The following is a 20,259-nucleotide window of genomic DNA, read 5'->3' as shown; positions in this document are numbered from 1 at the left end:
CATTATAAGGCTGACAGTTATCACTGCTTCCACTTTGTGGCAGAATATGCATCATATCATCATCATACCACAGGTCTTTGGCAGTATTACTTTAGTGCCTTGTTGAAAACAGGATTAATGTTTTGGAATATTTGTATTATATACAAGCTTCCTTCTTTTCACTCTGTCAATTAGGTTAGTATTGTGGAGTAACTACAATATTGTTGATCTATCCTCAGTTCTCTCCTATCACAGCCATTAAACTCTATAGCTGTTTTAATATCACCATTGCCTTAATGGTGAAATCCCTGAGCGGTTTCCTTCCTCTCCAGCAATTGAGTTAGGAAGGACGCTTTGATCTTTGTAGTGACTGGGTGTATTGATACACCATCCAAAGTGTAATTAATAACTTTACCATGGTAAAACGTATATTCATAGTCTGCTTTCAAAAAAAATTACCCATCTACCAATAGGTGCCCTTCTTTGTGAGGCATTGGAAAACCTCCCTGGTCTTTGTTGTTGAATCTGTGTTTGAAATTCACTGCTCGACTAAGGGATCTTACATATAATTGTATGTGTGGGGTACAGAGATGAGGTAGTCATTCAAATCATTCATCATGTTAAACAGTATTATTGCACACAGAGTGATTCCATGCAACTTATTATGTGACTTGTTAAGCACATTTTTACTCCTGAACTTATTTAGGTTTGCCAAAAAAAAGGGTGTGAATACTTATTTACTCAAGACATTTCAGCTTTTAATTTTTAATTAATTTGTAAACATTTTGAAAAACATAATTCCACTTTGACATTATGGGTTATTGTGTGTACGCCAGTGACAAAAATCTCAATTTAATCCATTTTAAATTCAGGCTGTAACACAACAAAATGTGTGTGTGTGGGGGGGGGGGGGGGGGGGGGGGGGGGGGGGAAAGGAGGATGGAGAGAGATATGGGGAGAAGGGGAGAGCAGGACCCCCCAGCTCAGTCAAGAGCAAACACGGGAGAAGAGAGAGAGAGAGAGAGACAGCGAGAGTGTGTGTGTAGGGGGGTAAGAGAGCAGAGCTAAGGAGATGCTTCCAGAGTGATGTCATCTCCAACTACTGTCAGACCACCTGACCACTGCACACAGCAGCACAGTCTGCCTGCCGGGGAACATACTGGCACACATACACAGGCACACAAAACGGACATGTGCGCATGACTGGCACAATCAACGCACATGCACAATACACACAGACATAGCAATTGGCATCTACAGAATACACACATGCACCTCAGTCATAAACATGACCATAAGCAGCACACTAAACCATCTCTACAGACCCACACATTCACACACACAGCCGAGCCATATTACTTAGAATTTCTCTCTGCCACAAATAAAGATGTCAGATTAGAGCTGTCAAAGAGAGATCGCTAAATAAAGAGGGAGGGAAAGAGAGCTGGAGAGAGAGAGAGAGAGAGAGAGAGAGAGAGAGAGAGAGAGAGAGAGAGAGAGAGAGAGAGAGAGAGAGAGAGAGAGAGAGAGAGAGAGAGAAAGCTGGAGAGAGAGAGAGAGCTGGACAGAGAGCAATCTGGAGAGAGAGCGAGAGATACCTGTACAGAGAGCAAGCTGGAGAGACAGAGAGCTGGAGAGAGAGAGAGGGAGAGAGCTGGAGTGAGAGAGAGCTGGAGAGAGAGAGCTGGAGAGAGACTACAGGAGAATTAGAAACCAGAGAAATCCAATTCACCCCATATTTTTCAGGGAGAGAGAGAAACAGTGCTACACCCAGAGCACTTCCTCTGCCTAGACAGTGTACTGACATCTCCCTAATCCTACTACAGGAGATTTTACTTCCCCTAAACTGCACTGAATAATGGTACTAGAAGTATGAGGGAGACAGCGGCTGTATTTGTCCTAGTATTACAAGACTGGGACAGGTCTACTGCTTTGTGTGGGAGCAGACATGGAAAAAGATGATACTACCGGACTAAAATCATGTATTTACATTTACATTTTCATCATTTAGCAGACGCTCTTATCCAGAGCGACTTACAGTTAGTGAGTGCATACATTTTCATACTGGTTCCCTGTGGGAATCGAACCCACAACCTTGTGTCTTACTACGGTCGCTGCCTAGATGAGGTAGTGTGTATGTATCCCTATGGAGGAGAGGAGGGTTGTTGTTGTCTTATAGCGGAAGGTCCATACTAGAGTTGGCCCCAGACAGGCAGCGCTGTTTAATGAATGGCCAGACCACGTCTGCCACTTCTCAGACACTTCGTTTTTGGCTCACACACACCCCAAAACACACACACCCCAAAACAAACACACACACACACAACTCCTGGGACAAAGGAAAAGCAACTGTACAACACAGCTTCCAGGACAAATCCTCAGTTAATTTTTGTCACCAGTCCCTGGTGTTCCATAGTCGGGGGGGGGGGGGTAAATAAGTAAGGATTTGCTTTGAAGAAGCAACATAAATGTACTGACCCCTGCCTGGACTAAAGCTAGTTCAGAGGAAACATGTGCGCACACACACACACACACACACACACACACACACACACACACAGAGGGAAGGGAGGGTGGGGGGCCTGACAGATGAACTATGACGACTTCCTCAGAGTGAGAAGAGAAGAGAAAAGAGGGATGGAATGGGAGGGGCTAGGAGCGGGCGGAGGAGGGAAGGAGATGGAGAGAATAGGAGGTAGAGGAAACATGAATGGTTTAGCCCCTTCTTAGCCCAGTCCGCAAGTTCACCCTAATAGCAGCCATTCAATTTTCATATTCCTAACACCTGTTTTATGCATTAATATGCATTTTAATGTGCTACTAAAAGGCTTTGAGTAGCATTATGACATCTGCTATATCTGAGTAGAGTGAGATGATCAGATGGTTGTGAGTGACTGTTGCTGTGAGTTACCATGCGTTGCCATGAGTTGCCGTGCGTTGCTGTGTGTGTTCTCTGTGAGGCCAGATGGTATTAGTATTAGAGACAGTAAAGTTGCTGGTTGGTATTATAGAGAGGAGGTGGGGACTCGCTGGCGTTGGTAAACTCACTTTCCTGTGTAGCGCTTCAGAGCCATTTGTATTTGCTCTGCAGGATCTCTCACTCCCTCCCTCTCTCCGTTTCTCTCCGTTTCTCTCCCTCTCTCTGTTCTGATGGGAGGCAACATGATACATCCACAGATCTGCCTCCCTGCCTGTCGCCTGGTTACATGGCCCAACACTGCTGGTCTCACAGGAATTCCTGTAGCTAGAGAGACTACTTGGGTGCACGCACGGGATGGGTTGATGATGTATGTGTATGTATGTGTGTCTTTCAAGGGGTTGGGTTAAAAGCGGAAGTCAAATTTCGGTTGGACCTTATGTGCAATTGCCAATAAAGTGATCTTAATCTTAATCCTAATGTGCTGTGAACATGTGTGTTTGGCCTTGTGTTATCTATGTAAACGTGTGTTTATCTGCCTGTGAGGCTGTGTGTATTTGTGTGTCTGTATCTGCAATTGCATGTTGGGGTATAAATGTAGTGCTTTAGCCCCAGTCTTTATCCTGCACTGTCCTACTTAACGCAGCACTGCTCTCTGCTTCCACCCTCCACAGCACAGGACAGAAGGAGTGTCCCTCACCTCCCTCCCTCCATCTGAGAGGGAGAGAGGAGGAGGAGAGAGTAAGAGCGAGAGAAAGAGAGGAGGGAAGAGGAGAGTGTAAGAGCGAGTGGGGGAGGAAGAGAGGAGGGGGAGAGCGAGCAAGGAGAACTGTACCACCCAGGCATAACACACGTGCTAGAGCTGGGATGATAAACCGAAAATTACCAACACTGATATTGCCTTCCTCTTACTGAAGAATTGTGCGTATGTCGGTCATTTTCTTTAATCTTGCTACACAATGTTCCTGTAGATTGTTCTAAAACCATTATTTGGTCAACAGTAATAGCCTATGCATTATGTTAATTCATGCTATGAAAGTATCTGCATGTCCCTGTTTCGCTGTTGGCTGCTGTGTGAGCGAGCCACTCTCACTCCCTTACCCCACTGTGCACGTGGAGGACGGAGAGATGCATTCTGAGAAGCACAAGCATATGACAGTTGCTCAAAATGCAATTGGAGGAAATATAAAGTTGTTTTCAAAGCAACTACTGTTGTTTTCGTTACAAAGAGGTGAGTCACAGCTTTCTGTGAGTATATAATGTATTTCTCACCTCTTAATATTGACTTCACGGCACCACTTTACATCCGGAGTAGGCTGTAGTATGGTTCTGAGCAGAGCGGAGCAGAGCACGCCATTTGCAGTGATGGGCCTACATCAACTAGCCTAGGCCTAGCAATGGAACATTTTTGTAGGACTTTAGCCTACATTTACTGATGGCCATGTAGGCTAATTTATTAATCTATCTAGCAACAATATCATATTTAGAGTTATCAATCTAGCTAAGTGTTTTGAGTTCCCACTTCCTCAGGTGGTGAGTAATGTAGCCTATAGGCCAATATGCATAAAGATGTCGGCAAATTCTCTGAAGAGCCAAAAATAAATCTGATAATTCTGGATCGTATTTTCACAGGTTGCACCAAAAAAATATGTTAGATGAAATATCTACTTTTTTTTTATAATAGGCTATCATCTCAGTTGTATTGGCACAATTTTTTTTATTCATATGACTAATGTAAAGTAATTGTCCATTAAAAAAGTATACATCAGTGTAGACCTATTTATTGTTATTGAGAAAAATAGTAACATTTATCACGATATGATTTTTTTTCTCCCATATCGCCCAGCTCTAGCAACTCCCGCCAAAATAATTTATGGTAATTTATCGCTGGGTCAATTTATCGCGATATGGATTTTTGTCCATATCGCCCAGCTCTAACACACGCTATGCAGAAAATAACACCGATGCAAACACACGTCACACAGGCATATTCTCCAATGCATAACACACTGCATTGCATTCATTCATTGCCAGTCAGGCAAGCTGTTACATCAACCTGCTATAAATATAACAGAAGCTAGAATAAACTGAATGTCAACGCCTTCATGTGTCGTTTAGTCAATTTATTAAACACTATGTTCAAAAGGATATGTTGAGATCAAGCAGAATTATCAAGCAAAATCTATCAACATATCAAGCAATTTCTAAGAATATTACGAACATGGGCTAGGAGTTGACGCATCTTAAAAAGGAGTTTCTGAGCTCTTTGAAAATGCGACCAATTAGATCCTGGATCAACAACACATAAACAAGTCTGTTTGAAGCTGACCAATAGAGGACAGGCATCCTCCTTCCCCTTGGAAACACGCGTTCCCCATCCCGGGGTGCATCTCCCTGCTGCCATGACAACGAGGAGGTTCTCTCCCCTCCTCTCCTGCCCTCACTCTCTCACTCTCCCTCTCTTTCAAATGGCTTCGTTTGCTTCCCCCTGCCTCAACAGACAGCGTAGCATTGCTCTACCTCGCCTTCTCTCAAATACATTCCAGGAGCAGAATAGAGGTGCCTGGGGGTAATCTAGACCAGGTTTACAGACCAAAACAGGACCTGGAACACACTCTCTCTTTCTCCCTCTCTCTCCCTGTCTAATGTCTGTAACTGACATCAGGCAGACAACACAAAGCAACCCAGAGCTGCTGGAATCTACTGTATACATACTTCAAGTGGGAGGTCACATAAAATAAACCACTAACACAGACAGAAAAGGAGGGGGTGAGAGAGCGAGAGAAGGAAAGCTGAGAGAGTGAGAAAGGGAGCGAGAGGAGGAGGTGGAGCGCACTGTGCATTAGTGTATGAGAGAGATGGACAGAGGTGACGTACAGTGGCTTGCAAAAGTATTCACCCCCCTTGGCATTTTTCCTATTTTGTTGCCTTACAACCTGGAATTAAAATTGATTTTTGGGGGGTTTGTATCATTTGATTTACACAACATGCCTATCACTTTGAAGATATAAAAAAAATAAAAAATGTGTGAAACAAACAAGAAATAAGACAAAAAAACTGAAAACTTGAGTGTGCATAACTATTCAAGTCAATACTTTGTAGAGCCATCTTTTGCAGCAATTACAGCTGCATGTCTCTTGGGGTATGTCTCTATAAGCTTGACACATCTAGCCACTGGGATTTATACCCATTCTTCAAGGCATAACTGCTCCAGCTCCTTCAAGTTGGATGGGTTCCGCTGGTGTACAGCAATCTTTAAGTCATACCACAGATTCTCAATTGGATTATGGTCTGGGCTTTGACTAGGCCATTCCAAGACATTTAAATGTTTCCCCCCTTAAACCACTTGAATGTTGCTTTAGCAGTATGCTTAGGGTCATTGTCCTGCTGGAAGGTGAACCTCCGTCCCAGTCTCAAATCTCTGGAAGACTGAAACAGGTTTCCCTCAAGAATTTCCCTGTATTTAGCGCCATCCATCATTACTTCAATTCTGACCAATTTCCCAGTCCCTGCCGATGAAAAACATCCCCACAGCATGATGCTGCCACCACCATGCTTCACTGTGGGGATGGTGTTCTCGGGGTGATGAGAGATGTTGGGTTTGCGCTAGACATAGTGTTTTCCTTGATGGCCAAAAAGCTCAATTTTAGTCTCATCTGACCAGAGTACCTTCTTCCATATGTTTGGGGAGTCTCCCACATGCCTTTTGGCGAACACCAAACGTGTTTGCTTATTTTTTTCTTTAAGCAATGGCTTTTTTCTGGCCACTCTTCCGTAAAGCCCAGCTCGGTGGAGTGTATGGCTTAAAGTGGTCCTATGGACAGATACTCCAATCTCCGCTGTGGAGCTTTGCAGCTCCTTCAGGGTTATCTTTGGTCTCTTTGTTACCTCTCTGATTAATGCCCTACTTGCCTGGTCTGTGGGTTTTGGTGGGCAGCCCTCTCTTGGCAGGTTTGTTGTGGTGCCATATTCTTTCAATTTTTTAGTAATGGGTTTAAATGGTGCTCAGTGGGATGTTCAAAGTTTCGGATATTTTTTTATAACCCAACCCTGATCTGTACTTCTCCACAACTTCGTCCCTGACCTGTTTGGAGAGCTCCTTGGTCTTTATGGTGCCGCTTACTTGGTGGTGCCCCTTGCTAAGTTGTGTTGCAGTCTCTGGGGCCTTTCAGAACAGATGTATATATACTGAGATCATGTGACAGATTATGTAACACTTAGATTGCACACAGGTGGACTTTCTTTAACTAATTATGTGACTTCTGAAGGTAATTGGTTGCACCAGATCATATTTAGGGGCTTCATAGCAAAGGGGGTGAATACATATGCATGCACCACTTTTCCGTTATTTATTTTTTAGAATTTTTTGAAACAAGTTATTTTTTTCATTTCACTTCACCGATTTTGACTATTTTGTGTATGTCCATTACATGAAATCCAACAGGTTAAATTACAGGTTGTAATGCAACAAAATAGGAAAAACGTCAAGGGGGATGAATACTTTTGCAAGGCACTGTAAGCATTTCAAACAAGCTGAGGTTTGGGTTACGAACACAGGCGTCCAATGGGAGTCCTCGGTGACGCCACTCAGACGTAACAGGAGGGGAGCTGAGGGGTAATAGGCTAGAGAACATAGCAACAGCAGTTGGGAAGACTTGTAGAGCTGAGAGTTGTCTGATGATTAGTGGGTATCAATGACCTGAGAATTGCACTACGCAACACACTGCAACACACACTTCCTCTAAGGGTTAATTATTGGTCTGACTGACTGGCTGAGGCAATTTAGTAACAGCAGTGGCCGACATGTTCACTTTTCTCTACTTACAGGACCGCAGCACAACCACATTTGACAGTGTGTGTGTGTGTGTGCGCAATAGGCTAAATGCTGTGCCACACGATTTGCAGCAGTAGCGTCTTGTCTGACAGTGAGAGACGAAAAAGAGAAAGTCCCCATAGAGTGAAACCGTGACTTTGCAGTCAGAGGCAGCCTGCTTTGCATAAGACGTTAGATAATTATAGTGACTGGGAGAGTGTGACTTTAAGCTGCAGCACGGTCAGCGTGAAGATAGCATGGCCTACCACTCAAACAGGTTTACCCAAGTAATCTGAGAAAATGGTTTATTTGTACTCAACATACGTGGAAGACTGAATAAACACTCTTACCTAACTATCACAGAGCACAGGAGATGGTAAAGAACACTCAGACTGCCTTGTCATTTATGCACTGATCTAGGATCAGTTGACGCCTATGACAGTCAGACTGCATACAATTAGGAGTGAAACAACTTAACCATTCCTGGACCAGTTGTTAGGAGAACAGAAAAGTAATCTCACTTCTATGACCACCAGGGGCAGTGGGAAATTATGATTGGAAATGATGCAAAGGGTGTGATAAGATGAAAGGTATTGCCACCCTGGTGGATGGAGGTTCCCTGGGGGAAAAACAGCCCTCTACGGTGGCTTCTCTGGGACAAACCTAAACGGCTCCATGGTGAAAAACACACAGATCTGGGAGACTTGGAGCTGGCCACTGGGGACGTAAAGCAAGAGCTCCTTCTCTCTGTCTCAACACTAACCTAAGCAGCAGCTCAGCACTGTGTGTACCTAACAGACTAACAATAATAAGCCATTTAGTAGACGCTTTTATCCAAAGCGACTTACAGTCATGCATGCATAATTTTTTTTGTGTATGGGTGGTCCCGGGGATCGAACCCACTACCCTGGCGTTACAAGCGCCATGCTCTACCAATTTAGCTACAGAGGACCACACTCAAACAACGGTCTTTTCTCTTAAATAGAAAAGATAATAAGCAACTTCCTCTTGAAAGTGTGGTTAAAAAGTGTACCTCCTCTTAAAGAATATTATCCCACAGATAGACAAGCTGTTCTGACCGGGCACAACATTAAAACACCATGCGCTATCAACGTCCGTCCCACCGTCACAGCCCTACAGTTTGTTTGCTGAAACCTGGGTTGTATTCAGTTGGGCACACCGTAGAAAACCAATTTGAATCGCAGGTTGATGTTTATTGTCATGTATGTTGCCCTGGAGGCAGAACTGAGCAATTTCCGCTAGATGGGCGAGCTGCAAAGTCAAAATGTTCTATATTGTAAAAATTCATGAAAACAAAAATGTGTATTTTGGTCTTACTTTAAGGTTAAGGTTAGGCATATGGTTAGCAGTGTGGTTAAGGTTAACATCTGATTTTATGACTGTGGCTGTGCCAGCTAGTGACCACTCTGCAGAGTCTCTTCCAGAACAAGATTCATGACGAAAAACGCTAACCTTCTTTTTAATCATTTTCAAACGGAAAACGAAAACAAGCGATTCTTATTGGACAAGCCAGGTAGTCCCTCCCTGTTCCAGTTCTGTTTATTCCGTTTGGTGTCTAATGAATAGAACCCCGGCATCCGTGGCTGCCTGGCCGGAAGAGGAACAAAGTCCTGAGTGAAGAACAACAACAACATCCTAAGGAGAACATGGCTGGTTTCTTTCTTGGTAGCTGTAGATCTATTTATACCCTGTCCCCGTCTCCGTGTAGCACAAGGAGTGGAGACTGGAGAGAGAGAGGGCTTGGCTTGGATGGCTGTGAATTCCAGGGCTGAATGAGGAAACGTCATTGTTCCTTTTCCTTGACTTGGGCCTGGGTCTCCTCAGCCAGCAGAGATAGAGATAGAACAGGGCAGCTGTGTGGCCAGTGGCCACCACACTAGACTAAGGGTATTACTATGATTATTAGTTATATGAAAATTACGCCACTGTGTTCCCATACAAAGGCAATGAAACCATTGTGCTTTTTAATAAGGAGGAGATATTTCAGGGGCTTAGACAAGACTGTTAGGGATGGAACCTCTGATGTGATCATCAACAGCCATCAAATAAAAATCGAACAGCCATCAGATAATAAACTATGGATGTTACCACAGTAGTACTGACTGGGTGTGAAACAACTAACCATAGAACCAACCACCACCATCCTGTGGCCCTAGCCAGCCAGCCAGCCACCCAGTAGCTCTCAGCTTTCACGTCACATCACAATGCTACCTGCCTGTCATCCGACTGCTTTCCTGGGGTTTCTGGCAACAACATGTGTGAGACATTTAGCTAGTACAAAAACAAAAACACACAATGCCCTGGGATGACTGCACTGTGACAGCACTTTGAGCCAGAACAGCGCTCCTGTCTCCCCTAGCTTGTTAGTTAGGGTCTTTTATCATTAATTCCTAATTTGCCCTTCAATCCCTGCTCTGGGCTGCTCACCACAACACACTGACTGCCGTTTCTCTCATTAGGCTGTTATTTAATCTGCAGAAGCTTCACTTCAGAAATACATAAGCTATATTCAGGCTGCCTACCTGGTGTTAATCAGCGCACGATGCTGGGCACAGTGCGCAGTTTGACTAGGCTAGTGATATTGCCTGGGGTTTGCGCGGCATGCAAAATGACTTGTAGATCAATGACTCAACACAGTTACATTTAGTTTGGCACTGAAGGAGAGGACGCATCAGTTGTCAAACAATCAGGTAATTTCGGAAGGTAGAAAGAATGTAATATGAGCAAAACATTTTAGTGAACCAGCGATTCGTAACGTTTGAATGGACTTTCTGACCGATGCATGCTACATTTGGATTGGTTTGGGATCCGCTTAAAACAGATCAATATCATTGGTTTTGTCATACGCGTCGGTGGTTTTGGGACTTAGAATTCTACTATCATTTTCAAACTCAAATGGCAGGGATAATTCGGGGCGCTCTCTGTATAAAAGTCGCTGGCCTCACACCAATAAAAGGATTTGAGAGTCAAACTATCACTCAAATAACAGACAACCCTTGTCACTGTTGATATCCTATGGCGGGTCTTGATTCGTTGAAGTTAAAAAACAAAGCAATTGATTTGTTTTATTCCCTGTTTCGGCAGCCTCACAAAACTTCCATCCGACATTCTAGAATTTAGTTGACTGTCCTCAGCAAATTCTCTTCTAACCAGTGATGTATGAATTATTTTCAGATTCACTGTGGCCTTTGAATAGTGTTAGTTTAAACAGTGTATACACACACAAATATTTGCCCCCGCTCTATTGATTTCAAATTGAGACCGATATGACTGATTAACAAAGTACTGTTGTGTTTAACTTTCTGCGTTGGCTACCCACTTGAAACAAAATGCAACAATCAAACATTTTGCTATCTGTCTTCTACAAGTTGTCCTCTAACCAGTGATATATTATTCCAAGATTCTGTGTGTTTTTTTTTGTAAGGTTAGTTTGAACAGGACCTGTAACCAGACTCCCCCTCTCATTCTATTGATTTTAATGTGATATCAATGAGTGATTGACATAAAAAAGTGTTGAGTTTCTCTTTCCATTTTGGCGACCCCCAAATCAAAATTAATCACTCCAAAATGTAGCTTGTGGTCTTCAGCAGTGATGTAAACAATATTTCCAGTTTCCATGTGGTTTTTGAGTTGTGTTAGTTTTAACAGCGCATACAACCTGATTTCCCCCCTTATCAATATGAGTGATTAATTGCTACTTGTCAAAACAACAGGGTTTTTGGTGCATATGCAGTTTATCAGGTGTTTGTTTAAAACAAATACAAGTAATATGATTACTATTGTGGCACGTATTAGTAGGTAGTACATTTTATGTTGAAGTTTTCAATATATCAAACTGTTTATTGAGTTGGAAATTTCAAAACTGTGATTTGACTTCGGGATGTTTATCAAAAGTTATTGTCAACGGGAAGCAGTGACAGCATAATTTTCTAATTACAGTGGGGAGAACAAGTATTTGATACACTGCCGATTTTGCCGGTTTTCCTACTTACAAAGCATGTAGAGGTCTGTAATTTTTATCATAGGTACACTTCAACTGTGAGAGACGGAATCTAAAACAGAAATCCAGAAAATCACATTGTATGATTTTTAAGTAATAATTTGCATTTTATTGCATGACATAAGTATTTGATCACCTACCAACCAGTAGGAATTCCGGCTCTCACAGACCTGTTAGTTTTTCTTTAAGAAGCCCTCCTGTTCTCCACTCATTACCTGTATTAACTGCACCTGTTTGAACTCATTACCTGTATAAAAGACACCTGTCCACACACTCAATCAAACAGACTCCAACCTCTCCACAATGGCCAAGACCAGAGAGCTGTGTAAGGACATCAGGGATACAATTGTAGACCTGCACAAGGCTGGGATGGGCTACAGGACAATAGGCAAGCAGCTTGGTGAAAAGGCAACAATTGTTCGCGCAATTATTAGAAAATGGAAGAAGTTCAAGATGACGGTCAATCACCCTCAGTCTGGGGCTCCATGCAAGATCTCACCTCGTGGGGCATCAATGATCATGAGGAAGGTGAGGGATCAGCCCAGAACTACACGGCAGGACCTGGTCAATGACCTGAAGAGAGCTGGGACCACAGTCTCAAAGAAAACCATTAGTAACACACTACGCCGTCATGGATTAAAATCCTGCAGCGCACGCAAGGTCCCCCTGCTCAAGCCAGTGCATGTCCCGGCCCGTCTGAAGTTTGCCAATGACCATCTGGATGATCCAGAGGAGGAATGGTAGAAGGTCATGTGGTCTGATGAGACAAAAATAGAGCTTTTTGGTCTAAACTCCACTCGCCGTGTTTGGAGGAAGAAGAAGGATGAGTACAACCCCAAGAACACCATCCCAACCATGAAGCATGGAGGTGGAAACATCATTCTTTAGGGATGCTTTTCTGCAAAGGGGACAGGACGACTGCACCGTATTGAGGGGAGGATGGATGAGGCCATGTATCGCGAGATCTTGGCCAACAACCTCCTTCCCTCAGTAAGAGCATTGAAGATGGGTCGTGGCTGGGTCTTCTAGCATGACAACGACCCGAAACACACAGCCAGGGCAACTAAGGAGTGGCTCCGTAAGAAGCATCTCAAGGTCCTGGAGTGGCCTAGCCAGTCTCCAGACCTGAACCCAATAGAAAATCTTTGGAGGGAGCTGAAAGTCCGTATTGCCCAGCGACAGCCCCGAAACCTGAAGGATCTGGAGAAGGTCTGTATGGAGGAGTGGCGAAAATATGACTAAAACATTGACAACTTCGTCAGGAAACATAAGGAAACAAATACTGTACTCACAGTTCTTGCATTCACGTACAGTGAAGGATAAAACTGTTATAATAATAATGTTACAAAACCAGAGATTCTATGTACAGCCACAGGCAGCGAACTGAACTTGGTAGTTAATTAACACTGCAAGCCTGCGCTAGCGGTGACCTCATCAGTCACTCTTAAAGGGATAGGTTTTCTTAAAGGTGAATAAAAAGAAATGAATATAAAAATGTTGTTTCCAATCAATGAAAATGTTGTAATTAATGTTGTTTTATTGTACTATAAGTTATGACAACAAACTATAATTTATTGGGTTCAATTAAGGATAGAGGTGACACAAAATGCTATAGGATTGCGAGAATCCTATAAGGTCCAATTGGATTAATAGGTTCCTAATAGGAAAAAAGTAGTCCAATAGGATTCCGATACAGGTGACACAATATCCTATAGGACTGCAAGAATCCTATAGGATCACTTTTTATTTCCAATAGGAAAAAGTAGTCCAATAGGATTCTGATAGAGGTGTCACAAAATCCTATAGGATTGTGAGAATCCTATAGGATTCTATTGGAAAAATCTCTAATCCTACAGGATATTTTGACTAGGGTGGCGAGGTGCACCGAGTGTCACCACCGCGGTTGTTTACTCCTCAGCAGCTGTGTGCCTCCTTCTCTTATCAAAGACGCCAGACACTGACAGAGACAAATCCTCCCCACTAGATAGAGGGGACGGCTCAGTCACTGCTGCGGCTCGGCAACACACTTCCAGGAAGTACAGCCAACAGGGTAGAGAGAACGTGTCTGTAGCCCTGCTCACCAGTTCAAAACCTTCACAACTTTATTTAACCAACGCAGAAAGCACACCTCTATGGGGACTGACAGTGGGCATTGGGCTCAGGACTAAATCTACCTGGAAAGGGAGTAAGAGGAGAGGGGTACTTACAGTACCAGTCAAAGGTTTGGACACACCTGCTCATTCCAGGGTTTTTCTTTATTTTTAATATTTTCTACATTGTAGAGTAATAGTGAAGACATCAAAACTATGAAATAACACATATGGAATCATGTAGTAACCAAAGAAGTGTTAAACAAATCAAAATATATTTTACATTTGAGATTCTTCAAATAGCCAACCTTTGCCTTGACGACAGCTTTGCACACTCTTGGCATTCTCTCAACCAGCTTCACCTGGAATGCTTTTCCAACAGTCTTGAAGGAGTTCCCACATATGTTTAGCACTTGTTGGCTGCTTTTCCTTCAGTTTGCCGTCCACTCATCCCAAACCATCCCAATTGGGTTGAGGTCGGGGGATTGTGGAGGCCAGGTTATCTGATGCAGCACTCCATCACTCTCCTTCTTGGTAAAATTATAGGCCTCCTGTATCTCAGTTGGTAGAGCATTGCGCTTGCAACGCCAGGGTTGTGGGTTCGATTCCCACGGGGGGCCAGTATGAAAAATGTATGCACTCACTAACTGTAAGTCGCTCTGGATAAGAGCATCTGCTAAATTACGTAAATGTAAAATAGCCCTTACACAGCCTGGAGGTGTGTTGGGTCATTGTCCTGTTGAAAAACAAATGATAGACCCACTAAGCCCAAACCAGATGGGATGGTGTATCCCTGCAGAATGCTGTGGTAGCCCTGCTGGTTAAGTGTGCCTTCAATTCTAAATACATCAGAGACAGTGTCACCAGCAAAGCACCCCCACACCATCACACCACTTCCTCCATGCTTTACGGTGGGAACTACACATGTCGAGATCATCCGTTCACCCACACCGCGTCTCACAAAGACACGGCGGTTGGAACCAAAAATCTCCAATTTAGACTACAGACCAAAGGACAAATCTAATGTCCAGTGCTCGTGTTTCTTGGCCCAAGCAAGTCTCTTCTTATTATTGGTGTCCTTTAGTAGTGGCTTCTTTGCAGCAATTCGACCATGAATGCCTGATTCACACAGTCCCCTCTGAACAGTTGATGTTGAGATGTGTCTGTGACTTGAACTCTGTGAAGCATTTATTTGGGCTGCAATTTCTGAGCCTGGTAACTCTAATGAATTTATCCTCTGCGTCAGAGGTAACTCTAGGTCTTCCATTCCTGTGGTGGTCCTCATGAGAGCCAGTTTCATCATAGCGCTTGATGGTTTTTGCGACTACACTTGAAGAAACTTTCAAAGTTCTTGAAATGTTCCGTATTGACTGACCTTCATGTCTTAAAGTAATGATGGACTGTTGTTTCTCATTGCCTATTTGAGCTGTTCTTGCCATAATATGGACTTGGTCATTTATCAAATAGGGCTATCTTCTGTATACCCCCCCTACCTTATCACAACACAACTGATTGGCTCAAACGCATTAAGAAGGCATACCTGTTAATTGAAATGTATTCCAGGTGACTACCTCATGAAGCTGGTTGAGAGGATGCCAAGAGTGTGCAAAGCTGTCATCAAGGCAAAGGTTGGCTATTTGAAGAATCCCAAATTTGTTTAACACTTTTTGGGTTAGTACATGATTTAATGTGTTATTTCATAGTTTTGATGTCTTCACTATTATTATACAATGTAGAAAATTGTAAAAATAAAGAAAAACCCTTGAATTAGCAAACTTTTGACTGGTAGTGTATATCTGATTGATTAATAGTCCATTAATAGAGCACAGCACCCAAGTGTAAATGGGGCACAAATCAGACGTTCTTGAACTATTGACAAATGTATTCAATGCATCTTTGTTCTATCCTTGAGTGTGCTACTACAACACCAGTGGGAGTGTTGACACTGGGGATTGGGGAAGGAAGAAGGAGAGAACCGGGGAGTTAGGAGGAGAGAGTAGGAGCATCTTACCTCTTATTGATGGGCTTCTCATCCTTCTCGTAGGGCTTGACGAACCACTTGCCGATGCGTACGAAGCTGCGGTTCATGAGACAGCGCTCCAGCAGGTTGTGGATGGCTTTGAACAGGAGCGTCCTGCACTCATAGGACAGGCCGCTCTCCCACACACCGTCCTCCTCCGCTAGATAGACAGACGGAGAGAGAGAAAGAGTTAGAGACAGGAGGGAGTCATTAAAAAAAAAACAAATTTGCTAATTAGCTCAGCTGCAAAAAACATCATTTCTACGGCTACATTGGCTAACAATCTCCTCTGTTTCACTTTCCTGTTTACCAAACTACCAAGAATATTAATAATTTATCCAGCCCGTATTAGGCCTAATGTATGGTTAATTCACTTCTTGGCCTAATGCACACAAGTGTTGCTCTCCGTCTTCTCAGTTTTACTCAGTCGGACAAGACTTACCGGTTTACAAGAAATGCTAATGATATACTAACAACACTAACAGGTTCACACCAGGGGTGTGAACACATAAGATGGTTCCTGAATCCTGACTGTGCCAAAACAGTAGACAGAAGTGTGAAGCAAATCAAATCAAATCAAATGTTATTGGCCACATGCGCCGAATACAACAGGTGCAGACATTACAGTGAAATGCTTACTTACAGCCCTTAACCAACAGTGCATTTATTTTTAATAAAAAAGTAAAATAAAACAACAACAAAAAAGTGTTGAGAAAAAAAGAGCAGAAGTAAAATAAAATAACAGTAGGGAGGCTATATATACAGGGGGGTACCGGTGCAGAGTCAATGTGCGGGGGCACCGGCTAGTTGAGGTAGTTGAAGTAATATGTACATGTGGGTAGAGTTAAAGTGACTATGCATAAATAATTAACAGAGTAGCAGCAGCGTAAAAAGATGGGGTGGGAGGGCAGTGCAAATAGTCCGGGTAGCCATGATTAGCTGTTCAGGAGTCTTATGGCTTGGGGGTAGAAGCTGTTGAGAAGTCTTTTGGACCTAGACTTGGCACTCCGGTACCGCTTGCCGTGCGGTAGCAGAGAGAACAGTCTATGACTAGGGTGGCTGGAGTCTTTGACAATTTTGAGGGCCTTCCTCTGACACCGCCTGGTATAGAGGTCCTGGATGGCAGGAAGCTTGGCCCCAGTGATGTACTGGGCCGTACACACTACCCTCTGTAGTGCCTTGCGGTCGGAGGCCAAGCAGTTGCCATACCAGGCGGTGATGCAACCAGTCAGGATGCTCTCGATGGTGCAGCTGTATAATTTTTTGAGGATCTGAGGACCCATGCCGAATCTTTTCAGTCTCCTGAGGGGGAATAGGCTTTGTCGTGCCCTCTTCACGACTGTCTTGGTGTGTTTGGACCATGATAGTTTGTTGGTGATGTGGACGCCAAGGAACTTGAAGCTCTCAACCTGTTCCACTACAGCCCCGTCGATGAGAATGGGGGCGTGCTCAGTCCTCTTATTTTTCCTGTAGTCCACAATCATCTCCTTTGTCTTGGTCACGTTGAGGGAGAGGTTGTTATCCTGGCACCACACGGCCAGGTCTCTGACCTCCTCCCTATAGGCTGTCTCATCGTCGTCGGTGATCAGGCCTACCACTGTTGTGTCGTCGGCAAACTTAATGATGGTGTTGGAGTCGTGCCTGGCCATGCAGTCATGGGTGAACAGGGAGTACAGGAGGGGACTGAGCACGCACCCCTGAGGGGCCCCCGTGTTGAGGATCAGTGTGGCAGATGTGTTGTTACCTACCCTTACCACCTGGTGGCGGCCCGTCAGGAAGTCCAGGATCCAGTTGCAGAGGGAGGTGTTTAGTCCCAGGATCCTTAGCTTAGTGATGAGCTTTGAGGGCACTATGGTGTTGAATGCTGAGCTGTAGTCAATGAATAGCATTCTCACGTAGGTGTTCCTCTTGTCCTGGTGGGAAAGGGCAGTGTGGAGTGCAATAGAGATTGCATCATCTGTGGATCTGTTGGAGCGGTATGCAAATTGGAGTGGGTCTAGGGTTTCTGGGATAATGGTGTTGATGTGAGCCATGACCAGCCTTTCAAAGCACTTCATGGCTACAGACGTCAGTGCTACGGGTCGGTAGTCATTTAGGCAGGTTATTTTAGTGTCCTTGGGCACGGGGACTATGGTGGTCTGCTTGAAACATGTTGGTATTACAGACTCAGTCAGGGACATGTTGAAAATGTCAGTGAAGACACTTGCCAGTTGGTCAGCACATGCTCGGAGTACACGTCCTGGTAATCCGTCTGGCCCTGCGGCCTTGTGAATGTTGACCTGCTTAAAAGTCTTACTCACATCGGCTACGGAGAGCGTGATCACATAGTCATCCGGAACAGCTGGTGCTCTCATACATGCTTTAGTGTTGCTTGCCTCGAAGCGAGCATAGAAGTGGTTTAGCTCGTCTGGTAGGCTTGTGTCACTGGGAAGCTCGCGGCTGTGCTTCCCTTTGTAGTCTGTAATAGTTTTCAAGCCCTGCCACATCCGACGAGCGTCAGAGCCGGTGTAGTACGATTCAATCTTAGTCCTGTATTGACTCTTTTCCTGTTTGATGGTTCGTCGGAGGGCATAGCGGGATTTCTTATAAGCGTCCGGGTTAGAGTCCCGCTCCTTGAAAGCGGCAGCTCTACCCTTTAGCTCAGTGCGGATGTTTCCTGTAATCCATGGCTTCTGGTTGGGGTATGTACGTACGGTCACTGTGGGGACGACATCATCGATGCACTTATTGATGCCTAGCAGGGGTGAAGGATATCAAAAGATCAGACAGACAGAGGGAGGGAAGTTGATGTGAGCTATTTCTTGCAGGTACACTATGCACACTGCACTGAAAATACAATTATTATATAATACTAAATCTTAGCATAAAGAAATAAAATATTCTTCAGGAGGCAGATGACAATCACAAACTATAGCCTACTATTTCAAGTAGGCAGCATATTGTACCTGGCATCTCAAAATAAAGATTTGAAACTCTTCATTTCCTGATATGCAAAATAGCCAGTCATATCTTTAGTGATATCTGAAAATCATATGTTGACCGTAAGCAAGCAAGGAGGAAAGACAAACTATAACCTGAAAATAATTTTTACACCAAGAAAACACAATGCAAGTCAGTCTCTCCTCAGTTAGACAGACAGACAGAGAGAGAGAGAGACAGGGTTAGAGACACAAGATGGAGGGAAAGTTGGAGCATAACTTAACAAAATTACAGTTAACGAAACAGACAGACGGACGGACGGACGGACGGACGGACAGACAGACAGACAGACAGACAGACAGACAGACAGACAGACAGACAGACAGACAGACAGACAGACAGACAGACAGACAGACAGACAGACAGACAGACAGACAGACAGACAGACAGACAGACAGACAGACAGACAGACAGACAGACAGACAGACAGACAGACAGACAGACAGACAGACAGACAGACAGACAGACAGATAGATAGATAGATAGATAGATAGATAGATAGATAGATAGGTCTCTGATCTGTTTGTGCTGTCTGGTCAACTCCTATGGTCATTGTCACGTGATGCCTTAGAGAACAAGGGCTCCTGCCTTCTCCTGCATAGAATACCACACAAGACAGCACAGTTTCCCTATCCTGGTCCCGGACCTGTTTGTGGCGTTTTGACAGTGACCATAGGCATCTTAGAGCACTTAAGCTCCTTTCAAACATGTCTCCAGCAAACCTCTTTGTCCCTGTGTGCAGCACTGTGCAGCACAGAGAAATAAACACCAGATATGTGACCACGAGACATGATCCCCTGTATCTTATTTGACAAGACGTTGTTCCTTATTGTTGCGAAACTCAGTTCTGAGCTAGCTACCAAACTGTGCAGCTATAAACTTCAGGTCAATTAAAATGTGTTAGGCCTACATTGTGGAGACAGAGATTAGTTTAGTTAGGTGAGGAGAAGGTCTACACAGACATAAAGGTACATCAATGATTATGTCTTTCTGCCTCTGAAAGAGGAAATTCAACTGTGATTTCTTTGCCCCCCATAGCAACAGTAAAAGAAGCCCTATTGCCCTTGGCAAAGCAGAGCGGCGAGTGCTGAACAGCTTGTTTAAGAGGATCTGGGCTCATATATTTTTCAGGGCTTTAAGTAGAGGGCCGGCTACATTTCACAGGAGCACTTGTAAACAGCCGCCAGAGAAACTTAAAAAGGCCTGACATTTTAACTCTGTTGACCAATGCTAAAAGAAAAAAGCTGTCCATCCACCCTGGAGAGAGCTTGACCTTGTTCTTCATATCTCTAGTCTACCCTGCTCCCATCCACTAGAAAACATCACCCATATCTCAACTCCCCTTTACCCCTCTTTCAGATGCTTTTCCTTAGCCCCTCTGGACACTGTGAGCCAGCTTCCAACCTATCTCAGATTCAGCCAAAAAACCCTAAGCTGTGC

General features: G+C 44.0%; 1 protein-coding gene across 1 annotated transcript in view; it reads right to left on the bottom strand.

The window, feature by feature from the left end:
* LOC311135611 (mediator of RNA polymerase II transcription subunit 13-like) overlaps positions 1-20,259 on the bottom strand; it is a 104,662-nt gene that overhangs the window by 61,577 nt on the left and 22,826 nt on the right. The window contains exon 3 of the mRNA XM_084169624.1: positions 15,832-16,000. Coding sequence (XP_084025750.1) covers positions 15,832-16,000 — 169 coding nt within the window. The remainder of the gene's footprint in view (positions 1-15,831; positions 16,001-20,259) is intronic.

This window comes from Coregonus lavaretus, assembly GCF_964263955.1.
Source record: "Coregonus lavaretus genome assembly, chromosome: 10".
NCBI lineage: Eukaryota > Metazoa > Chordata > Actinopteri > Salmoniformes > Salmonidae > Coregonus > Coregonus lavaretus.
This window is presented reverse-complemented; position numbering and strand designations above follow the sequence as displayed.